At 29.8% G+C, this 20,762-nt stretch overlaps 1 protein-coding gene and 2 non-coding genes across 3 annotated transcripts in view; 2 read left to right on the forward strand and 1 right to left on the reverse strand.

Moving 5' to 3' along the window:
• Window positions 1–20,762, forward strand: part of gogo (thrombospondin-1 like protein golden goal) — a 288,203-nt gene that overhangs the window by 202,055 nt on the left and 65,386 nt on the right. Inside the window, exon 5 of the mRNA XM_088272556.1 lies at window positions 6,809–6,951. Coding sequence (XP_088128682.1) covers window positions 6,894–6,951 — 58 coding nt within the window. The 5' untranslated portion in view covers window positions 6,809–6,893. The remainder of the gene's footprint in view (window positions 1–6,808; window positions 6,952–20,762) is intronic.
• On the reverse strand, window positions 6,640–6,713 carry TRNAT-AGU (transfer RNA threonine (anticodon AGU)). The gene has a single exon. It is a non-coding gene; the product is annotated as a tRNA-Thr (tRNA).
• TRNAG-UCC (transfer RNA glycine (anticodon UCC)) lies at window positions 19,392–19,463 on the forward strand. Its single transcript has one exon. It is a non-coding gene; the product is annotated as a tRNA-Gly (tRNA).

The following is a 20,762-nucleotide window of genomic DNA, read 5'->3' on the forward strand; positions in this document are numbered from 1 at the left end:
ACTTTGCATGTGTGATTCACTCTTGCAACGGCATCACAGAAAAGGTTTTTTGCATCGCGTCATCACCAGCGATGAGAAGTGGATCTTCTTCGTCATCTGCCAGCCAGGTCGGCCACTCCCTGCTGAAGCCAGCATTGCAAAACGCAACATTCACGGCTCAAAAACGATGCTTTGCATTTGGTGGGATCAGCAGGGAGTAACTTTTTTCGAGCTTCTCAAAGCAGGCCAAACAGTCACAGCAGAGGTTTACAAGCAGCAAATGATCAAACTGAAAACAGCAATTGAAGAAAAACGTCCAGAATACGCAGCCAGGCACGAGTTGATTCTCATTCTGCACGACAACGCGCGCCCGCATGTTGCCAAAGTGGTAAAAGAACAGATAAACTCCTTCGGCTGGAAGGTTCTGTCACACCCGCCCTACTCCCCTGACGTCGCACCATCCAATTATCATCTGTTTCGGTCCATGCAGCATGGATTATCGGGAGAAATTTTCAAAAGTTATCGAGAAGTCGAGTTATGGGTTGAAAATTGGATTGCCTCAAAAGACAAGGTTTTCTTTTATAGGGGAATACGACTTCTTCCTGAAAGATGGGCCAAAGTAGTCGAGAAAGAATGGCAATACTTTGAATAAATTCTTACTTTTAAAAAAATATATATTTTCAATTCAAAATACTACAAAAAACGGCGAGAATTAATTCAACCCCCTATTAAATATATAACTCATTTAAAAAAAATTAACATGAATTTACTAACGATTATAAATTATGTACTTTTAATATGAATCTGACTAAATATTATATACACAATAATTTTTAACAGATGAAATAGTTTTAAAAAAAATATATGTTGATTAAAAAATAAAATAATAATAAAACGCTTGTGTAATACCATCTAATGGGTTTTGTTGCATAACATACGAATAGTTTCGAAAACTTAAGATGTTTTCATCTACAGATGAATCGTAAAAATATTAAACAATGTCATTCCATAAAGTAAATGCCGAGTCAATAAATAATATAAATAAATGGTTCATTGTGAAATAATAAAAAAATATGACATTACAAAAGTGGAATATAGTTTTATATTTTCCCAAAATTAGTAATTATATCGAACATAAAAATATTTATATGTCCTAGAAAAGTCAACATTGAAGTACAGAATTCAAAGCTCATTTATGATTTGAAAAGAATGTTGAGTAAAATAAACTCTGGAAAAGCTCTGAAAATATTGTTAGGGAGTCTCGCTGTTTACCTAAAAATGTATTTTGTTAAAACTTTTCTCAAAGGTTTACCCCGCCGGGTGAATACATCATTTTACAGAATGGAATATCTTAAATGGCTTATTATCTGTCAGTCTTTGGCACAATTTCTTAGTCCAGTGAATTTTTACAATGGGGGACGCGCTTACAAAAGTGACACGGTCTTTTCTTGTGTCACTTTTAAGGGAGGCCAGGAGTAATTGGTGCAGAATAAAATTTGTATATGTATTTATATATAAGTATATATTATCTACATCAAGGGTGGCCAAAGTATATCGCTCACTCCTTTCAAGAACGTCATAAATAAAAAATCATCAATTTTCAGTTGTGCAAGTTTTCGGAATGCCCAGAAAATGTACTATATCCCAGCAAAAGAGACAACTTAATATTTACCCGCTACAGGGCAGAAAGTGTTGTTTTTGCATTTTGAAGAAAAGGTATTGTTTAATTATTTTTTAAATATACTAAATATTTTCAAATGGAAAAAAAACCTTCAGGTTTTACCTAAAAAATCTGTTGCACAGAAAAAGTTCAGTAAGTGGTTTGATATTTATTTTTAAAACATTGTATTATATTTTTAAACTTTAAATACGTTCTCCTGAAAAATCAAATTATTTTATTTATGACGTTCTTGAAAGGAGTGTGTGATATGTGATATACTGTTTGATACATCAATAAAATTTATGCGCTTAAGTATAATCTTTGAGCCAAGTCATGCATATATTCAAAAAAATAATGAACTATATAAAAATGTTTTTTTTTTACAATATAAATACATTTTTTTGGTTCAATGTCTGTTTTCTTCTCACATCTGGTCGTAGTAATCTTTTGATTTTACAATTACCCTGATTGTACTTTCTGATTACCTCTATATTCAAATTATTTGTAATACTTACAAAAAATCAATGAGTATGGAATTATTTATTGTAACTGCAGACAGTTGGCAGAATTCCATATTGAATTGTTGGGTAATATGTATATCCAAAATAAAACACGGTTTTTTTTATTGAATCCTACATTTATTTATGTATTTGTTAATACGTTACGCGTTTCGTCTTCTTATGACATTATCATACACACATGCGCTAAATTGTGTTTGATAATGTCCTAAGAAGACGAAACGCGTCACGTATTAACATATACATAAATAAATGTAGAATTCAATCCGAAAACCGTGTTTTATTTTGGATATATTACTCAACACTTAAGTATAGAATTCATTGCTATAAAAAATCTAATGTCTGTATGCGGTCCTTGGGAAAATTTTTAGTCATCGATGCGACCCGGGGTGCAATTTGGGTTATCCAGGCCTGAATCTACACCGTGTTTAAGGAGGCGACCGCAAATATTCACAGTGATAAGCGAATTAATATTACAACCGTTTTTTCACAAAAAAGATCATTAAAAAATATAATATTAAAGGCGTTTCTTGATCCCTCGCGATGGCTCACATGGGTCTTACTCTTTAAGCGCGATGACGTTCGAAAGTTAAGGTATGTATATACGCATGAAACATACTCATAATAAAATAAAAACATATTAACAATAATTTCAATGTATCCAAATCTTTGTTCTCCAATCTGTGTCCGTCCACTTGGGACTCATTTATATTGACTTTTCAGCATGACAACACGGAATATGGAAAAATTTTATGAGGGTATTAAATTTTTTTGGTTGACTCTTGAATAATATATAATGAATAATGTTTTTAAAATTAATTAAAAAAATTGTATCTTGAATTTTGTTTGAGTTATTTTAAAACTTCATTAAAACCAAACCACTGTGATTATAATAGCCATTTTTGACAAATATCTTCAAACTTTATTAAAATAAACGTTTTCCTTCAATTAAGATTTTTAAAAGAGTTCCGTCGATAAAACAGAGTGCGACCGATAAAAACCAAGATGGCGACGTTACGTAAATTTTATATTTTGAATGAGAAAAAAGTACATTGAATCGAGAAACAAAATTTTATGAAATAATCGACACAAGATATTCTGTAAATAATTTTGTTTAACCATTTTACCGATCCAGATATACATTGTGAATTAAGACATACGTCTTTTTACTCTCCTTACATTTTCCTGGTTCGTTAAAAGTTTAAAAGGAATTTCCCGCTACGAATGGATACTTTTGTTACATTGTGCTCGTACAAATTAAAGCTGTTATATTTTGTGCAATTTCACAGTATCACCTTCGCCCCCGTAGGTTCTGCAAGATGTCCCATTAAACCCCACTCTCCTCTGCAGCGAAGGGGAAAGTCCATAAAAAGGTTACTGACCGTCACCCCGACTTCCCCTCACCTATCCTGTAGGTATGTACCGCGTACAGAATAGGGGAGGCGCGGGAGATTCGGCGTGTCGATGTTTACGCCTAATAAAATATACAATAGGGCATAAAAAAGCATACTCCGAAGGCGCGTCACGAATTTTACAAATCAATGCATAAACTGGGCGATATGAATTTTTTACGACAATAACAGTTTTATGTCTTTATTTGTACGTATGTTTTTGTTTTATTCTGAAGAATTCTTTAAGTAGTAGTAAGTCAAACCCTTATCCGCACCCCAATGGTGCATAGGGCACTGCTTCATATAAACGCAGTGTTATCTCAATCGTTTACACATGAAGGAAAGGTGACCAGCCCTCCGCTTCAGGTACCAGTCCAGGGTAATATTGAATAAATATTACAGTGTAAAAATCACTTATATTTATTTGACCCCCCCTGGGAATCGAACCCGGGACCTCCAGAACGGTAGCCAAGCGTGCTGACTATTACACTACGGAGGCGAACTCTTTAAGTATTCTTTAAGTACAAATTGAATTTAATGAAATATTTATAAAAATAACGGAAATTACAATTTGCGGATAAAAATGATGATGTATTTTTTCATTTGCCGTTTACAATGTTTTTTATACTAACGACAATCATTTATTATCAGAATAATAAAAAGTTAGTTTTAATATTCGTTAGGGTGAGATAATTAATAGCCCGCAACTTAATATTCTTTTAACCCAGGTCACATTCGCCAAAATAGATTTTTTTGTTGACGCGTTAAAAAAAAATCAGTACGTATTCCTTTAAAAATAAAATTCTAAATATTCTAAAAAAATGACTGTGCGCGGACAACACGTGTGGCTTTCGCAGAAGTACATACACCCCGAATGGTAGTTACCATAGAGGAAAATAAAGAATACTACTATGGTCCCGGAATGGGAAATCTCATTATAGGAAGTACTTTACTATTTATATCGGGTAAGCCCACAGTATCACAGTATCACAATTTGAATAAAAAAATAACAAAGGAAAAAATATTTTCGTCAAACCACCACACCTTTAATCACAGATATTACAAATACAAAACACACAAAAAACTGCGTCGAGCGACGATGGATCATAAAGAATTAAGTATTTTGACACATGCAAGTTCCACGTAAAAGACCTCTTCCCGTACCTAATTCTTACATAGATTATAATAAAAGCGAAATCAAAATTACATGTTACCAGAAAATTCACAATTCCCCTTGGTAATGAAAGGATCGCGTGTTTAGAACACTCCCCATTCCATGTACCCCGGTTCCCCATCGCACAACTTCTACTTTATGACAAGCCGTCAAAAACCAGACGACTAAGCTCTTAAAGTCCGTGCACAGTGAACTAGACGTTCAAGTTCATGGACGTTGTATTTTGTAATTTTAACTACGTTCATACTACGCGTAAAGGCACCTGCAAAGTCGAGAAAGACTGGAATATTTTATTTAATGTGTTAGTATCTTCCATTTACGTTTTACTATGCAGGCATTAGGACCCTTAGATTAAAACTGTTACTATGCGAAGTATGCCATTTCGTGATTGTTACATATTTAAAAGTACGTATACAATATTTTTTTTAAAGATTAATAAATATTATTCTGTAAGCGCGCCATCTAAGCGCAAATACATTTTTTTTAAAAACATGTAATAAATTTAATATATCGGCAAATTCATATATTAAAATAAAAAAAAGGAATTCCCAAATGATTGCATTTGTTATTAGAATTACATAGCGTATGTTAGTAAATATCCCAACTTGAAAGATGGTAAAAACTGATCATTATGCATTAATTCAATATTTTAAACTATGAAATTATTGGGTGGGTGGATAATTTTATAAAACTACTCTAAATAACATTCAATAGCCCAAGAAACGTATTATTAATATGTCTATCTAGAAATCCTGGTATTTCAGGAATTTTTTGTGTCTTTTGTTGAATTAACTAATAAAAAAGCATCGAATTTACTAATATAAAAATAGAATACATTATAGACATGAAATTCTAGATATCACACCATAATTTAAATACTCCATATTATAATACGAGTGCAACTTAAAATTATTATGCTTTTGTATGAACAAAACATTTTTCCAACCAGGAAGTTTAAAAAAAACATGATTAAAAATCATCCAAAGTAACGTCAAAAAATATTAATATACAATAACTCCATAAATCTGGGATTGGTTTCTTTTTTGATTTTAGGATGTTAACATTATTTTTAACATCAAATAATTTTTGTTTTTATTTGTTAAAAATACAAATGTGTTATTAAAACAAAAAAAAAAACAAAAAAATTTTAACTACCTGACGATACTAATCCATTAATTGATTCGGCAGTCACTTTGTGGTAAAATCTAAATGATGCGGAATGCATCGAAACACGTGTCACAGTAGATTTTAAGAAATAGTGGTATTTACTAAGTAAAACATTAATTTATATTATCCACTGACACTTCGTGATGGAATTGCATTTTTAATTTATTATTAGATTAAAACCAATATTTTTAGCTTTTCCACTTTTTTATTTGACCAGCGACCGGGTTTCGTCGTTACCGACATCATCAGTCTGATGATGTCGGTAACGACGAAACCCGGTCGCTGGTCAAATAAAAAAGTGGAAAAGCTAAAAATATTGGTTTTAATCTAATAATAAATTAAAACATTAATTAAAGATACTAATCCACTAGGAATTTCTAAATGAGTCAGAGAAAATAAAAGACCTTATACTAAAAATAAAGTTAATATTGTCTACACAACATAGTTAAATCGGTAACTTCTGAATCTTTTCCGTAATTTCCAATGTTTTTTAATTTCGTTATGGATTCCTCTATTTATCAACAAAAATTCTAAAAAACTAACGTTATTTAAGAAATTTGGCAAACAAAACCCAAGACAAAAATAATGATAAAAAATTAAAGGAATTAATATTATTCTTTTTTTCATTCTTTAAAATTATCATAATTTACTTTTTGTGTCTTAACAACGAACGCATAAGCGAAATAAGCGAATATGTAAAAAAAAGTTAATGATAAAAGTACAAAAAGTCGAATGTGGCTCGCACACTCTAGGCCCCGACGAGATTCGAACTCGTGATCTCCTGTTTACTAGACAGGCGCTTTAACCAACTAAGCCACGGCGCCTTGGCGATTACACGCCATAATGCTCGTTATAAACACATACTATTCTATTAATGTAGTGAATACGAATCATATATATTGTTCTCTCTTTCTCACAGCTAAACATGGAGATATTCGCATACGCGGTCGGCGTGTGTTAGAACGAGACGACAGCAGGTGCGCGATGCGCGTCTGTCGTATGCCATGCGACCGCCACCCGTCTCGGTGCAACTGCTGTTCTACGCCTCGGTCATATCGGCAGGTTTGTGTCTTGGCTAATTTGAAATATATTTTAGAATTTCGTTATTATTTTAAATGTTTCAATTTTTATCCTTGGATTGAATTGTATTTCGTGATATGAGTTTATACATTCGTATAATGGTTAATTTTTCTTATCTCCTTAATTAACTAGGAAATTATGATTTGTTTTTATTATGAAGTGAACATATTTTGAAACACAAAATGATCAAAAATGTTTGAACGTTACTAACATTTTTGTAAAAAAAATATATAAATGTAAAAATGCCTAACCACAAAGCAAATGTTTTAAATATTAATAATATTGAGATTACAAAATGATAAATTTAAACCTATTACCGCGATGGAAGAAAATTACCAAAATGGATAAATTTCTTAACGAATGTCGTTGTAAGGTGTGCGGCGTGCGGTTTTTTCCTCGTTGTAGGCGTACAAAATACATACGATGCCTTTACTCATAATTACTAATTTATTCATAAAAGGGACATTGCACTGCCATCCCTTTTGTTTTATTATTCGGTCATTTTCTCAAGTCTATCCGGGTCATAATTCACAACCAAAAATTTGTTTTATATAGGTACTTACATATTTTTAAGGCTGTTTTAAGAAAAAAATCAACTATGTAAAATATTACCGGGATTTAGAGAAAATTAAGTTGCCAGTAAGCGAATGCTGGCTGGGCCTTAAATAAGATAATAATTTAAACAGTATTTAATACCTTAAATAGATAAAATATAGTAGGCGTATTATGTTTAATTTAAAATTTATTTAAACGAGTTACATAATATTTTCTTAGGAAAACGTTTACTTATACATCTTATTCCTTAGTATAAAAGGTTATGAATATTATTTTAGGCAAATGAAGTCACATTCTATTCCAAAAGCGCCTTTGTAATAAGGTTAGTTGCAACCGGCTCGACACGGCAGCTAGTAGAACAATAGCCAATTAGGCGCCTGGCAAACACCTAAACTGTGGAAAACGACCTCCGTAGGCGGAAATATTATGGAAATTTTGAAATATTTTTACATCTCTTCGGCTAACTAGTCTAACGATGGCTTATTTTAGAAAAGCGCAGATATTTTATAGCAATGTTCCAATGGATAACATAAAATTTATGAATAAATTTTTGTATTCATTATTTTTTGTCGTACATACCATACATGGGTAGTGTAATGGCAAAGGGGTATATCTGTCAAATTTTTCATTTTCTGAGTTCGTTCCAAAAAATGTCAAAAATAGTGTATTAAATTATCTAGCAAAAGTATGTAGCTGTAGTTGCAACACATATTTAGTTTTATTAAGATATATACATGTGCCATCCGCATAAAATATTTAATTTCACAAATTTGTTTTTGCTCTCCTGTAAAATATTGGTCTTGATATATTGAGACAGATATACCCCTTTGCCTTTACACTACTGACATGTGGATATGTAATTTAAAAAAAATCAATTGGAAACAGAATGTGCGAAAGATGGTTTGCAGTTGACGAATATTGACAAACTAATAGAACATAAAGATCTATCAGATTTAGTGATATGTTATTTAGATAATAAGACTAGACCAATTAGACATTGTAACAAATCTTGATTGATATAAGATATTGAATCCATTGTATCTATTGTATCGTTTTTAGGGATCTTCATAATTGGCAAGGAGAATTTCCTTAGGCACTTAGAAAATTGAAGTAATATTTTTTTTATCAATTTATTTGAGTTTTTCAAGGTGAAAACATCGTTATATCGCTCTCTCCTTTCAACAACGTCATAAATCAAGAAAACTTGATTTTTCAGGAAATCGTTTTTACAGTTAAAAAATAAAATAAAATATATTAAAAATAAATATCAAGCCACTTATTGAACATTTTACTGTGCAACAGATCTTTTTATGTAAAACCTGAATGTTTTTTTCGCCATTTAAATAATATTTAGCATATTTAAAAAAATAGTTAAACAATACATTTTCTTCAATACGCAAAAACAACACAACCCTGTAGCAAGTAAATATTAAGTTAAAAATATGCCGCTTTTGCCAGGATATAGTACATTTTCCGGGCATTCCGAAAACATGCACAACTGAAAATTTACGATTTTTGATATATGACGTTGTTGAATGGAGTGAGCGATATGTAGATAAAATAATACTTAAGTAATAATTTAAAATAAACAAACTTTTTTTACGCATAAATTTCATATAAAAAGTATTGAGTGAGCGATATGTTAGTTTAACATAGCATTTCGAATTTTGATAGAATAACAACATTTTTTTTGCTTGGTTGGGATTATAGAATTTGGTATTGTAGAATTTGATCTTCTTCATGTAAGGTATATAAAGTTAAGTTGCTGAGATTTTTATTCGAAAGTTTTTTTCGGTAGGTAAGAGAACTTCACCGCCGTATTTAATCTCGGTGTAATAAGAGAGTTCTGATATGCTGTGAGGTTCTAGGAGGAATGTGTGAAAATGATCCTTGGCTCAGCAAACTAATTTACAGTTTGTGAGGTTGCCGAGAAGAAGAGCAATAGAAAGTTGTGTAAAAGGAAGCCATTGCGGGGAATATTCATGAGAATGAGAAGCAATATTCCTTGGGAATAGGATTTTCATATATTTCCACACGCAACAAACAAAGCTAAACTATATTGCTTAAGTTTTTTCGATATAATAATAAAGATTTTCATAGCTCAAGATGCTAGATAGATTAAAAATCTCAACATATAATCACTCACAAAACACAGAAACAACATAGAATCTCAATAATGAAGACGAACAAGTCTGGGCTTTTATAGGTCTTATTTTACTTGATCACTTTATACACTGTGAATATTCGTCATTTTATCCATGATTGACAACCCACACTACTCAAATATCGGAAGAGATATTTATGCTTCAATTAAAAATATATTTCTTATGCTTCTTTTTCAGCGGCATAAATCAGTAAAATCAGTATGTTTTTATTAGCAGAAACCTTCATGAAATGTATGTAAGTTTCTTAACAAATAATTTTTATTATTAGGAGCTGCCTGAAAATATCACTTTTTTATTAATATTTTTTAACATATCCGGTATTTGTGAACAAGTATTTGGAGACAAAAATATAAACATATATACATATATATATATATATATATATATATATATATATATATATATATATATATATATATATAGGTAGAAGAGCAATCCGTATCCTAACTTACCCGTGTGACAAATAAAAACGCAACCAGAACCTACCCTACCTTACTAAGTAATACCTAGCTTACCTTACTACATACATCTACTGCCTACCCCAATTAAGTCTCCGTGCACGCCACTATATATATATATATATATATATATATATATATATATATATATATATATATATATATATATATATATATATATATATATATATATATATATATATATATATATATATATATATATATATATATATATATATATATATATATATATATATATATATATATATATATATATATATATATATATATATATATATATATATATATATATATATATATATATATATATATATATATATATATATATATATATATATATATATATATATATATATATATATATATATATATATATATATATATATATATATATATATATATATATATATATATATATATATATATATATATGTATATATATACATATATATATACATATATATATATATATACATATATATATATATATATATATATATATATATATATATATATATATAAATATATAAATATGTATATATATATATATATATATATATATATATATATATATATATATATATATATATATATATATATATATATATATATATATATATATATATAAATATATATATATATATATAATATATATATATATATATATATTTATATATATATATATATATATATATATATATATATATATATATATATATATATATATAAATATATATATATATATATATATATATATATATATATATATATATATATATATATATATATATATATATATATATATATATATATATATATATATATATATATATATATATATATATATATATACACGAGTACATAGCCGTTTATTGGCAAAAGATAAAAAGGATATTATGTATGTACAGATTGGTATTTAAAAAAATATTAAAACCCTCTTCTATTTGTTTTTCAATGACCTTGCACTAGTTTAATGCGGATTATGTTTACATATTCATTTCACAAGACCAAAAAATAATTTTAAAATGATAATGTAATTTTTACGAAATAAATTCAGGCTTTGTAATCCGTGAGTATTACCTTCGAATTTAATTGAGGGAAAAAATATGAAATAATGCAATATTCATCGCAAAGCTCCGCCATTTCAGTATTTCAGAACTAATCCGCCCTTATCTCACACTGTGAAGTGTTCCCAGGGGTGCGGAGGCTCCGTCTAGTGCTATAGAGCCTGACTGCACTCCCATACTACCTAACTAGTCCCACCTACCCGCCGGAAGCAGGCTGCATCACCGCAAAACCTTTTCCGCCGCCACAATTTGTTCCTCTCTTTGTTCGGATGAAACTTTTAGCGAATAAGAAAAGGCAATTTTGAAACCCTGTGATATTTGCATTTTATGTATGGGTACATAAATACATACTGCAAACACACAGATACACCCCTAGTAGGTTTTTATTATTGAGTACAGGTATTCAGTTAGATCAGGGATGGTCAATTTTTTTTTGGCAGTATTCCAAAATTATGTATAAGATTTAAAAACCGAAAGTAGGGTGCCATCGAGAGAATGTGATGGGTTGTTTTCTTTCCCTTTTGAATTTTTTTCTTGTGTTTCTGGATCGTTTACTCTTGCTAGATGATCGTGGATTATTTAGAACTCAGAATGCTATTAAATTAAGACTGTCAATTAAAAAAAACAACAACAACACAATTGCTTCAGTAAAAATTATAAGCGGATCTCAAATATACCATATATGGTACGTCCACCTTTTAAAGGGGTATAATTTTATGATAAAATTGAATATTTGTGTAAAATATAATTACTAAAAATTAAACATTTGTATTATACCACTTATTGAATTATATTTTATTTTACACGACTAGTTTCGAAAACTTTAATACAAGTATAGTACAAGTGTTTAATTTTTAATAATCAATATTTTATTCCACAAAGTTAGTGCCAAATCAATACATAATATAATTACCTATTTTTGACATCTCAACATAGATGGACAAGAACATCTTAATAAGCCTGACATAGGCTGATTAAGTTTTTACTTTAAACACGTATAACATTCACCATTCTACCTATGATTGATAACCCAATTTTTTTTAATAACCCAAATTTACCCAAATTTTTGTAAGTAACATAAAAACATCATCATTGCGGGATAGTATCGATCAATAAAATATAGTGGAATCTCTATATATTCACACAACTGTGTTGGACCATAAACTTTTGGAAAGCCATTGAAAGCTATTGACCGATAATTGAAAAAACAACAAAAAATTAAAAACAGTGTGTTATTATTTTATTTTCAATGAAATGTATTGCGGTCCGCATATCTGTTGCGGGCCGTAATTTTCCCAGACCTGTGTGATGGAATCATTGTATAAATTGTTGTGGTGCACCAAAGCCAAAGAAAAATAAGGCAATCTTTATCCAAGACAAAAATACATTTTATTTTTTGATTTTTGCACAAAATAATTTAGGTAGGTACGCTCTTTAATACGTTTTTTGTATAAAATCTTTTTTCATATAAAAATTTATGTATTTCTAACGAAAATAAATTCTTCATATTATTAAGAAGAAAAAAATGTGATGATAAAATTTGTATTCTATTAGATCATATTACTAATTTTTATAATAATATTTTCATTTTTTAATCATATATTCAAAAATCTTTAAAAAAAAGGATAAAAGTATTATTTGTCAACAATTTCGGAATAGTAATATATATTATTTAAAGATTTAGCGTTTCATTTGTAGAACTCAATTTTAAATTGTGTTAAAAATTTAAATAAAACACTAATTTTTAGGGTCTGCGTAGTTGTGTTTTATTATAAGAAACACACTCCACCGACAAGACACACAAGGTGGCTTGGTGGGTCTCTGCAAAAAAATCTAAATATGTAAAAATTGTGATTTAAATAAATGTATACAAATAAAAAAAACAGTTAAATCAAATTTGAGACCTTGTTATGGCATTTTCAAACTAATGGCATTGAAGTCGGTGTTTGATGTTAATATTTAACATATAAAAAATATGTAAATAATAAATATTAAAATATATACTTATGAGTAGTTTATATTTGGTTGGTTGAAAGATCATGTTTCATATCAATAAGTTCCCTAATGTATTATGCACATATTATGTGTCTAAGAAATTTAATAAATAAAGAATGCAAAAACGTTGTATAGATATGTTATGATTTTAAAATTTAACACTTAGTGATGATAAAATAAAATGACCGGAAACTGCAGTTACTTTAAAAATAAGTGATCGAAAAATCTTTTACTCGACTTTAAGAAGTTCATAGGAGCTGACATATAACTGCTTAGCTAGAATATTTTCAAGTTCCGTTATTTCGAGAGAACTTCGAGGCATGAAGGAAGGCTTTATTTTCATCCCTTCATTCCTCAACTTGTCACCCGAACAAGGTAACTCCACCTTTGTATCTTGTATCTAACCCCTAACCACCAATACAAGGGACAAAATGGAGATTGGTTTTCTCGAACTCACCCCTCTATTGTTTTACCATTATGGTCGCAATCTCCCTTTTCAAATTGCTAATAAAACGCACATAAATATAATTGATAAAATGTGTTCATAAAATAGTAATATATAACTTAATTCTCCATTATATTACAAGAAAAAAAACTATATTGAATACATAGTACATATAATATATTATGTCTTCCTCCGTGGTGTAATGGTCGGCGTGATAAGCTCTCGTGCTGGAGGTCCCAGGTTTGATTCTCAGGGGCAGGGGTGAAATTAAATATTAGTGATTTTACACTCTAATATTTACTTAATATTACCCTGGACTTTTCTCTGAAGCTCAGGAGTACTCACCTTGCCATCAATAAGATAATACTGCGTCAATACGATGCAGTGCCCTATGCACCATCGAGTGCGGATAAAAGTTAGAAGAATATAGTAAATAAAAACTACATTGCCTCACGAAGAGGCTGTTTATTACGAGTATTGTATACAAGTCAAGGGCTTGATGTAGGCTCATCTCGTTAATAGGGGTTGAACATTCGGATGAAGTCTTTTTTACAACTCACTCAAAGCCTATTCAAATCCTTACAACCCTTTGATTACGTCAACAAACGTTCGTTGTTATCCCCGGAAGGGTAGACAGATGAACGCTTTCATTTCTTTTATCTTATTCTGTCATTAACAAAGTGTGGTGACAATGGCGGCCATTATTTTCATTGGAGTACAAATCATCAATTAAAAATCATATAACAGGAAGAAATAAATCAACTCTCGGGGGAAAGGGAGTGTTTCGAATAAAAGAAACGTGAATAAAAAGGGATTGGTATTCTATGGAATCCTTCCCTCGCATATAAATACAGTTTTGGAAATACTCAACATTTCAAATAAATAAAAAGTCTGTTTTGATATACATAATATTCAAATTCAAGTAAATTATGCTTACTTTTAAGTTTTGGCTTAAAATTTGTTTTAAGTCTAGTTACAATAATAACAAAATTTGTATGAAATTAATTTCTCTACAGGCTTAGTTATAATATTATTCCTCTAAGATAAATATTTTTTTACTGAAACCTGAAAAATACAAGCATTTTCTTTCATAAATTACCAGAGTGTGATATGTTTTTTTTAAATGACATTACTATAAGCAACAAATAGTTTTACAGGAAATGTGTTAAGGCCTATTTAATTGTAAGTAATACGACATAATATTATAGGATATGGTGAATAGAATAATATTTCGAAATACACGATATCCTTAAGGGTGGGGGATATGCAGATAATATGTTTTCATATATCACCAAAGCTATAAACGTTCCAGTGAATAAAGCCTTATCATTATGAACTTATGAGTAGAATTGCTTTGCATGAAAGGTGAACAACACATACTGCTAGATTATTTCAAACATAATATCTTCTTTGTACATATTATAGATATCTCTACGAAATATGTATGACTATATAGATAAATCATTCTTCTTAACCTTCATTTAGTCGCTCATGTGTTTTTGATACCGAGTCGGGTGCTTGGCACAAACCGCAAATAATGGTTTGCTGTAAACTTGTGTCTAAGGATGAAATTATTGTCTTCCAAAGAATAACTCGATATACAATACGCAACACGGACTGTAATTTAAATGAAATATTTAGATAACCTTACATTCATCTGCTACAATTAAACAAGATAGCAAATATTTCCCCATAATTAAAAAAAATTACTACTTAATTTTTTCCACATGAATTTTATTTGACAAGCAACAGGGTTTGGTCTTAACCGACATTGTCAGACTGGTCGGTTACGACGAAACCCGGTTGCTGGTCAAATAAAATTCATGTTGAAAATATTACACAGTTGTTATTTTATTATATAAAATGCAGTTCCGCCAAGAAATGTCAGTACAAAACTAATAAAAATATTCTTAAAAAATAATGGTTATTTAAATCATTCAGAACATCAAGGGTTGAAAACTTTTAATACGAATTTTTTTATTTTTAATAAATATACTGAAAAAATCATTTTCATTTATCCGACCAATCTATATACAAACCTGATATGTATATACAACATTTTGAGTGTGTCCAAATACTTGTTCACAAAATCTGGATTATCTCCAATTACAAGAGTTATTTTCATATTATTTTTTGATATCTCATCAAAGATGAAGAAGAATATAGAAGTCTGGGCATTTACGCATTTGGGCTGACGACCGTCATAGGCTGGTTTAAGTGATCACTTTACACACGTGTAACATTCACCAATTCTACCCATTATTGACAACCACACTACTCAAATTCTTGGAAGTTCTATATATATGAACCAATTTAGAAACCTTGTTCTTGAATCACATACTAATATAAGAGTTTCTGCTTAGTAAAAAGGCTTCTTTACATCTCACCAATAGATGTCTCTAGTGAAGTTCTAGTGAATTGTCTAGTGGTTGTCAATAATGGGTAGAATTGGTGAATGTTACACGTGTGTAAAGTGATCACTTAAACCAGCCTATGACGGTCGTCAGCCCCGTAAATGCCCAGACTTTCATATTCTTCTTCATCTTTGATGAGATGTCAAAAAATAATCTGATATGTATAATTGAGCGCATTCATTATATGTAGTTATTTTTTCAAGTCAGCGATGTTTACATAAAATTCATGTGATATTAGAGAGGGTATTTAACGGCTTATAAATTTAATTTAAGGGCGGTTGCTGACGTCAGTATTGGAGCAGAGTACTGACGTCAATAACTGACTTAATTTAAATCTGGCCTAAGGTAACATTAGGTAAGTAATCATATTCTGTAGGTATCGACCGCCAATTACTTACTTTTTTTATACATCTCAGGTTCCTGGCGATACATTGCAGATGGAAATTAATGAACCGTGAAATTGGATACTTCGGGATACTAGTGTTCTCGTAATAAATTGCATACACTCCAAGTAACGGCGATACAAACTTGTACTAAAAGGTTGTAAGATTTTTTAATTAATTTTGGAGAGAAAAACGAGCACAGGAATACTAATTTTTTGTAAATTATGGATGTATAAAAAAATATTGCATACGGACCAAATCAATAAACAAATACTAACATATGAAAATTGCGTCTTAAAAAATCGCGACATGTTAGTTACTACCATGTATGTTATACATATTTACAAGTTAGGTTGTTTCAGGGTTTAGTGTTTATATTTTGTATGTTAAAGGCAATGATAACTTTGTGGTATAGTAATAAAATACTCTCCTTATCATTCATCGTTGACTTTGTGTAATACCACTTAAAACACCACTTGACCACCGGTTTCAACTGTAAGTAAAATAAAAAGTTTACCTACCAGCAGTCCTGAAGTGTTTTTAAGTGGTATTACACAAAGTGAACGATGAATGATAAGGAGAGAGTAATGTTAAGTGTTTATATTTTCCTATTTTAATTTTAAAAAATAGGACAGTGTCAATCTCATTAATTTTGTTATCAGGAGAGTAGTAACTAAATGATATAATGCTAATTTACATAATATTGTTTGCCGAGATATAGGTGGAGCCAGTAATTCGATGTATTACATACGGAACTGCATTCTGCATACCTCCTCTACGTTTTGGATTCCTGGTACATTTATGTGTTCTCCTGGTAGATTCATTCAATTAACATACGATACGGGAAACTATAGAGAACACACATTGCATAAATAGTTTTCATGAGTTGATAACAATGCAATTTAGTTTTGCGATAGTAAACGTTTGAAATCAAGTTGCTTCCATGATGCAGTATGCTTTGCTTTTAGTATTACAATTATATGTAATTATGTTCATTTGACTCTACTCGTTTCAGGACAGCGTTTTCCTATCGACAAATAATGATGAAAACGACAAATTAATACGTGAAAATATATACTTAAAAATATTGGCTTTTTATACGAATAATACGCAAAAACTACATGTAGAGGCTTGTCTGCAGGTAGGATAGTTAGGATAGGAAAGGTAAATGTGAAAAATGTCTCAACGATCTTATTTTACGATCAAGATAATACTATTTTTTTGACATCTCATCAAAGATGAAGAAGAATATGGAAGTCTGGGCATTTACGTCCGTAAATGCCCAGACTTCCATATTCTTCTTCATCTTTGATGAGATGTCAAAAAATAATATGAAAATAACTCCTATTATTGGAGATAATCCAGATTTTGTGAACAAGTATTTGGGCACACTCAAAATGTTGCAAGATAATACTGCTTTTATACTAAACAATGTAGTGCTTTATGCACCATTGGATGCGTATAAGTTTGAGAAGATATAGAGGTGAAAAAAATTTTCACTTAATAGATATATTTACAATATATTGAAGCAACTTTTGATTGGAGATTGGTAGTCAATATGTAAATTTATTCCAGTTTAAAATAGGCCAATGCAAACTGCATGGCGCAATGCGAACTTCTTGCATAATATGGGTGACTTTTGTGACTCCATAAAGTCTTGAAAGATATAATGTCTAGAAAGTGTCGTCGAAAGTGAAGTCGATCGAATTTTTTTTTTCTCGGCATCAATTCATTAAAGATTCCACTCTCTTTTGCTTTATATCGCGTTACAATAGGTATGCTGTCACATTAAATTGAGTTTGTTCTCGATTGATGATACACATACCATACTGAACATTTCTCCCACGTTTTTGACAAGTATATTATTTTATATACATGTACATAGACATTAAAAAAAATAATAGCGGAAAATAAAACGCTAGGTGTTTTGGAGCAGTATCGATAAAATTAAGAGTGTGGTGAGATGTTTGGGGATGTGAGTGAAGAAAAAGCGTAAAACAAATTTATGAGGCGAATGTAGTTGATAGTGGAATCAAAAGAAGAACGAATAAAACTTGAAATGATCAAGCATTTCTAATAATTGAAAGTGCTCAGATCTCAAAGTCTGAATAATCGGCGGTATTAATGAGAAGATGCTTGAATGTGGAAGATTCGAAGATTGTTTTCAAAGACAGATTGGTGTGGCGTTCTACTCTCTCTGCTTACCCCTTCGGAGAAGCGGCGTGATGGTTAGGTAGTAAGTTAATTATTTTAATAAATCGCTCACTCCTTTCAACTACGTCCAATATAAAAAAAAACTTGATTCTTCAGGAGATCGTTTTTAAAGTTTAAAAATATAATACAATGTTTTTAAAATAAATATCAAGCCACTAATTGAACTTTTTACTGTACAACAAATCTTTTTAGGTAAAACCTGAATGTTTTTTCTCCATTTGAAAAATATTAAGTATATTTCAAAAAAATAATTGAACAATACCTCTTCTTCAAAATGCAAAAACAACACTCTCTGCCCTGTAGCAGGTAAATATTATGTTAAAAATATGCCCCTTTTGCTGGGGTATAGTCCATTTTCTGGGCATTCCGAAAACATTCATAACTGAAAATTTATGATTTTTATATATGACGTTGTTGAAAGGAGTGAGCGATATGTAGAAAATAATACTAAAGTAATAATTTAAAATAAACAAACTTTTTTTACGCATAAATTTCATATAAAAAGTATATATGTTATCTGTAACAAAGTGTTTATTTTTGCTCAGTCTGTGGCCTAGTTATTATATATGAGATACTTTTATCTCGTTATGTATGAGATAAAAGTAGGAAGGTATATAACACGGCGTAAATTTAATTTTATCCGAAAATATTCAAGTCCTATGTTTACATACGTACGGTTCGGTAAGTTTCGCCTCTCTTCCGTCGGCGATGGTGGTGTAATGGTCAGCATAGTTGCCTTCCAAGCAGTTGATCCGGGTTCGATTCCCGGCCATCGCACGAATATTTTTTTGTATATTTTTTTTTTAATACTAGCTTAATTTGATATTTTTATTTATTGTATTTTTAAAAGAAACCAGAACTTATTATTACTCATTTTTATTGAAAATATTTTGTATTTTTAGAAGATTAAACGAATTAATATGAAAAATTAAATATTATTGTTATAAACTAACATTTTATTTCCATTTAAGTTTTTTTTAAATTATTTTTTAAATTTTAAATAACCTAAGATTTTTTAGCATATCATTAAAAATAAGTCAAACAGAAAGTAGGTACTCTACTTATACAACATCATAAGCATATACGTTATAAACTATTTTAATAATAATACTACATATTTCAAATAATTTGAATATTCAGACCAGGAGTCGGCATAATCCGTGGGTATGTATGAGGAGATGCATGAATGTGGAAGAGGCTAAGATTGTTTTTAAAGACAGTTAGGAGTGGCGTTCTACCCTCTCTACCTACCCCTGCAGTGGATCGGATGGTTAGTCAGATAGTACTAACTATAATACATACTCGTGTACAATATCACAAACGGATGATAGGAACAAAGGAATTTAATAATAATAATAACACGTTTTGCGACATTTTGACATTTTCATTAAGGGGAATTCATACACATTCAATTCAGAAAGCGGACGGCCGCGTGTCCACTAACAATTATTTTTAGAATACATATTTGAATTTGATTTTTTTAGAATATACGAGTATGTTTATTAAAAAAAATATTTTTATAATTTTTTAACTCCTTACCTTTCAATAACTCTTTTCTTTTCGAAACCATATATTTATTTTAAAGAAAAAACTTATTTAATCAATAAAAAAAATGTTTTTAAATACATATTTTTTTCCAAACATAAACATCGTAACACATCGCTCACTCCTTTCAAGAACGTCATAAATCAAAAATCGTCAATTTTGAGTTGTGCATGTTTTCGTAATGCCCAGAAAATGTACTATGTCCAGCAAAAGCGGCATATTTTTAACTTAATATTTACCCGCTACAGGGCAGAAAGTGTTATTTTTGTATTTTGTTGAAAAGGTATTGTTTAATAATTATTTTAAATAAACTAAATATTTTTCAAATGGAGAAAAAATATTCAGGTTTTACCTAAAAAGATCTGTTGCACAGTAAAAAGTTTAATAAGTGGCTTGATATTTATTTTAAAAACATTGTATTATATACAACATTTTGAGTGTGTCCAAATACTTGTTCACAAAATCTGGATTATCTCCAATTACAGGAGTTATTTTCATATTATTTTTTGACATTTCATCAAAGATGAAGAA

The sequence above is a fragment of the Brachycentrus maculatus genome, unplaced genomic scaffold, assembly GCF_059751285.1.
Source record: "Brachycentrus maculatus isolate JH-2025_06_01 unplaced genomic scaffold, ASM5975128v1 h1tg000031l, whole genome shotgun sequence".
NCBI lineage: Eukaryota > Metazoa > Arthropoda > Insecta > Trichoptera > Brachycentridae > Brachycentrus > Brachycentrus maculatus.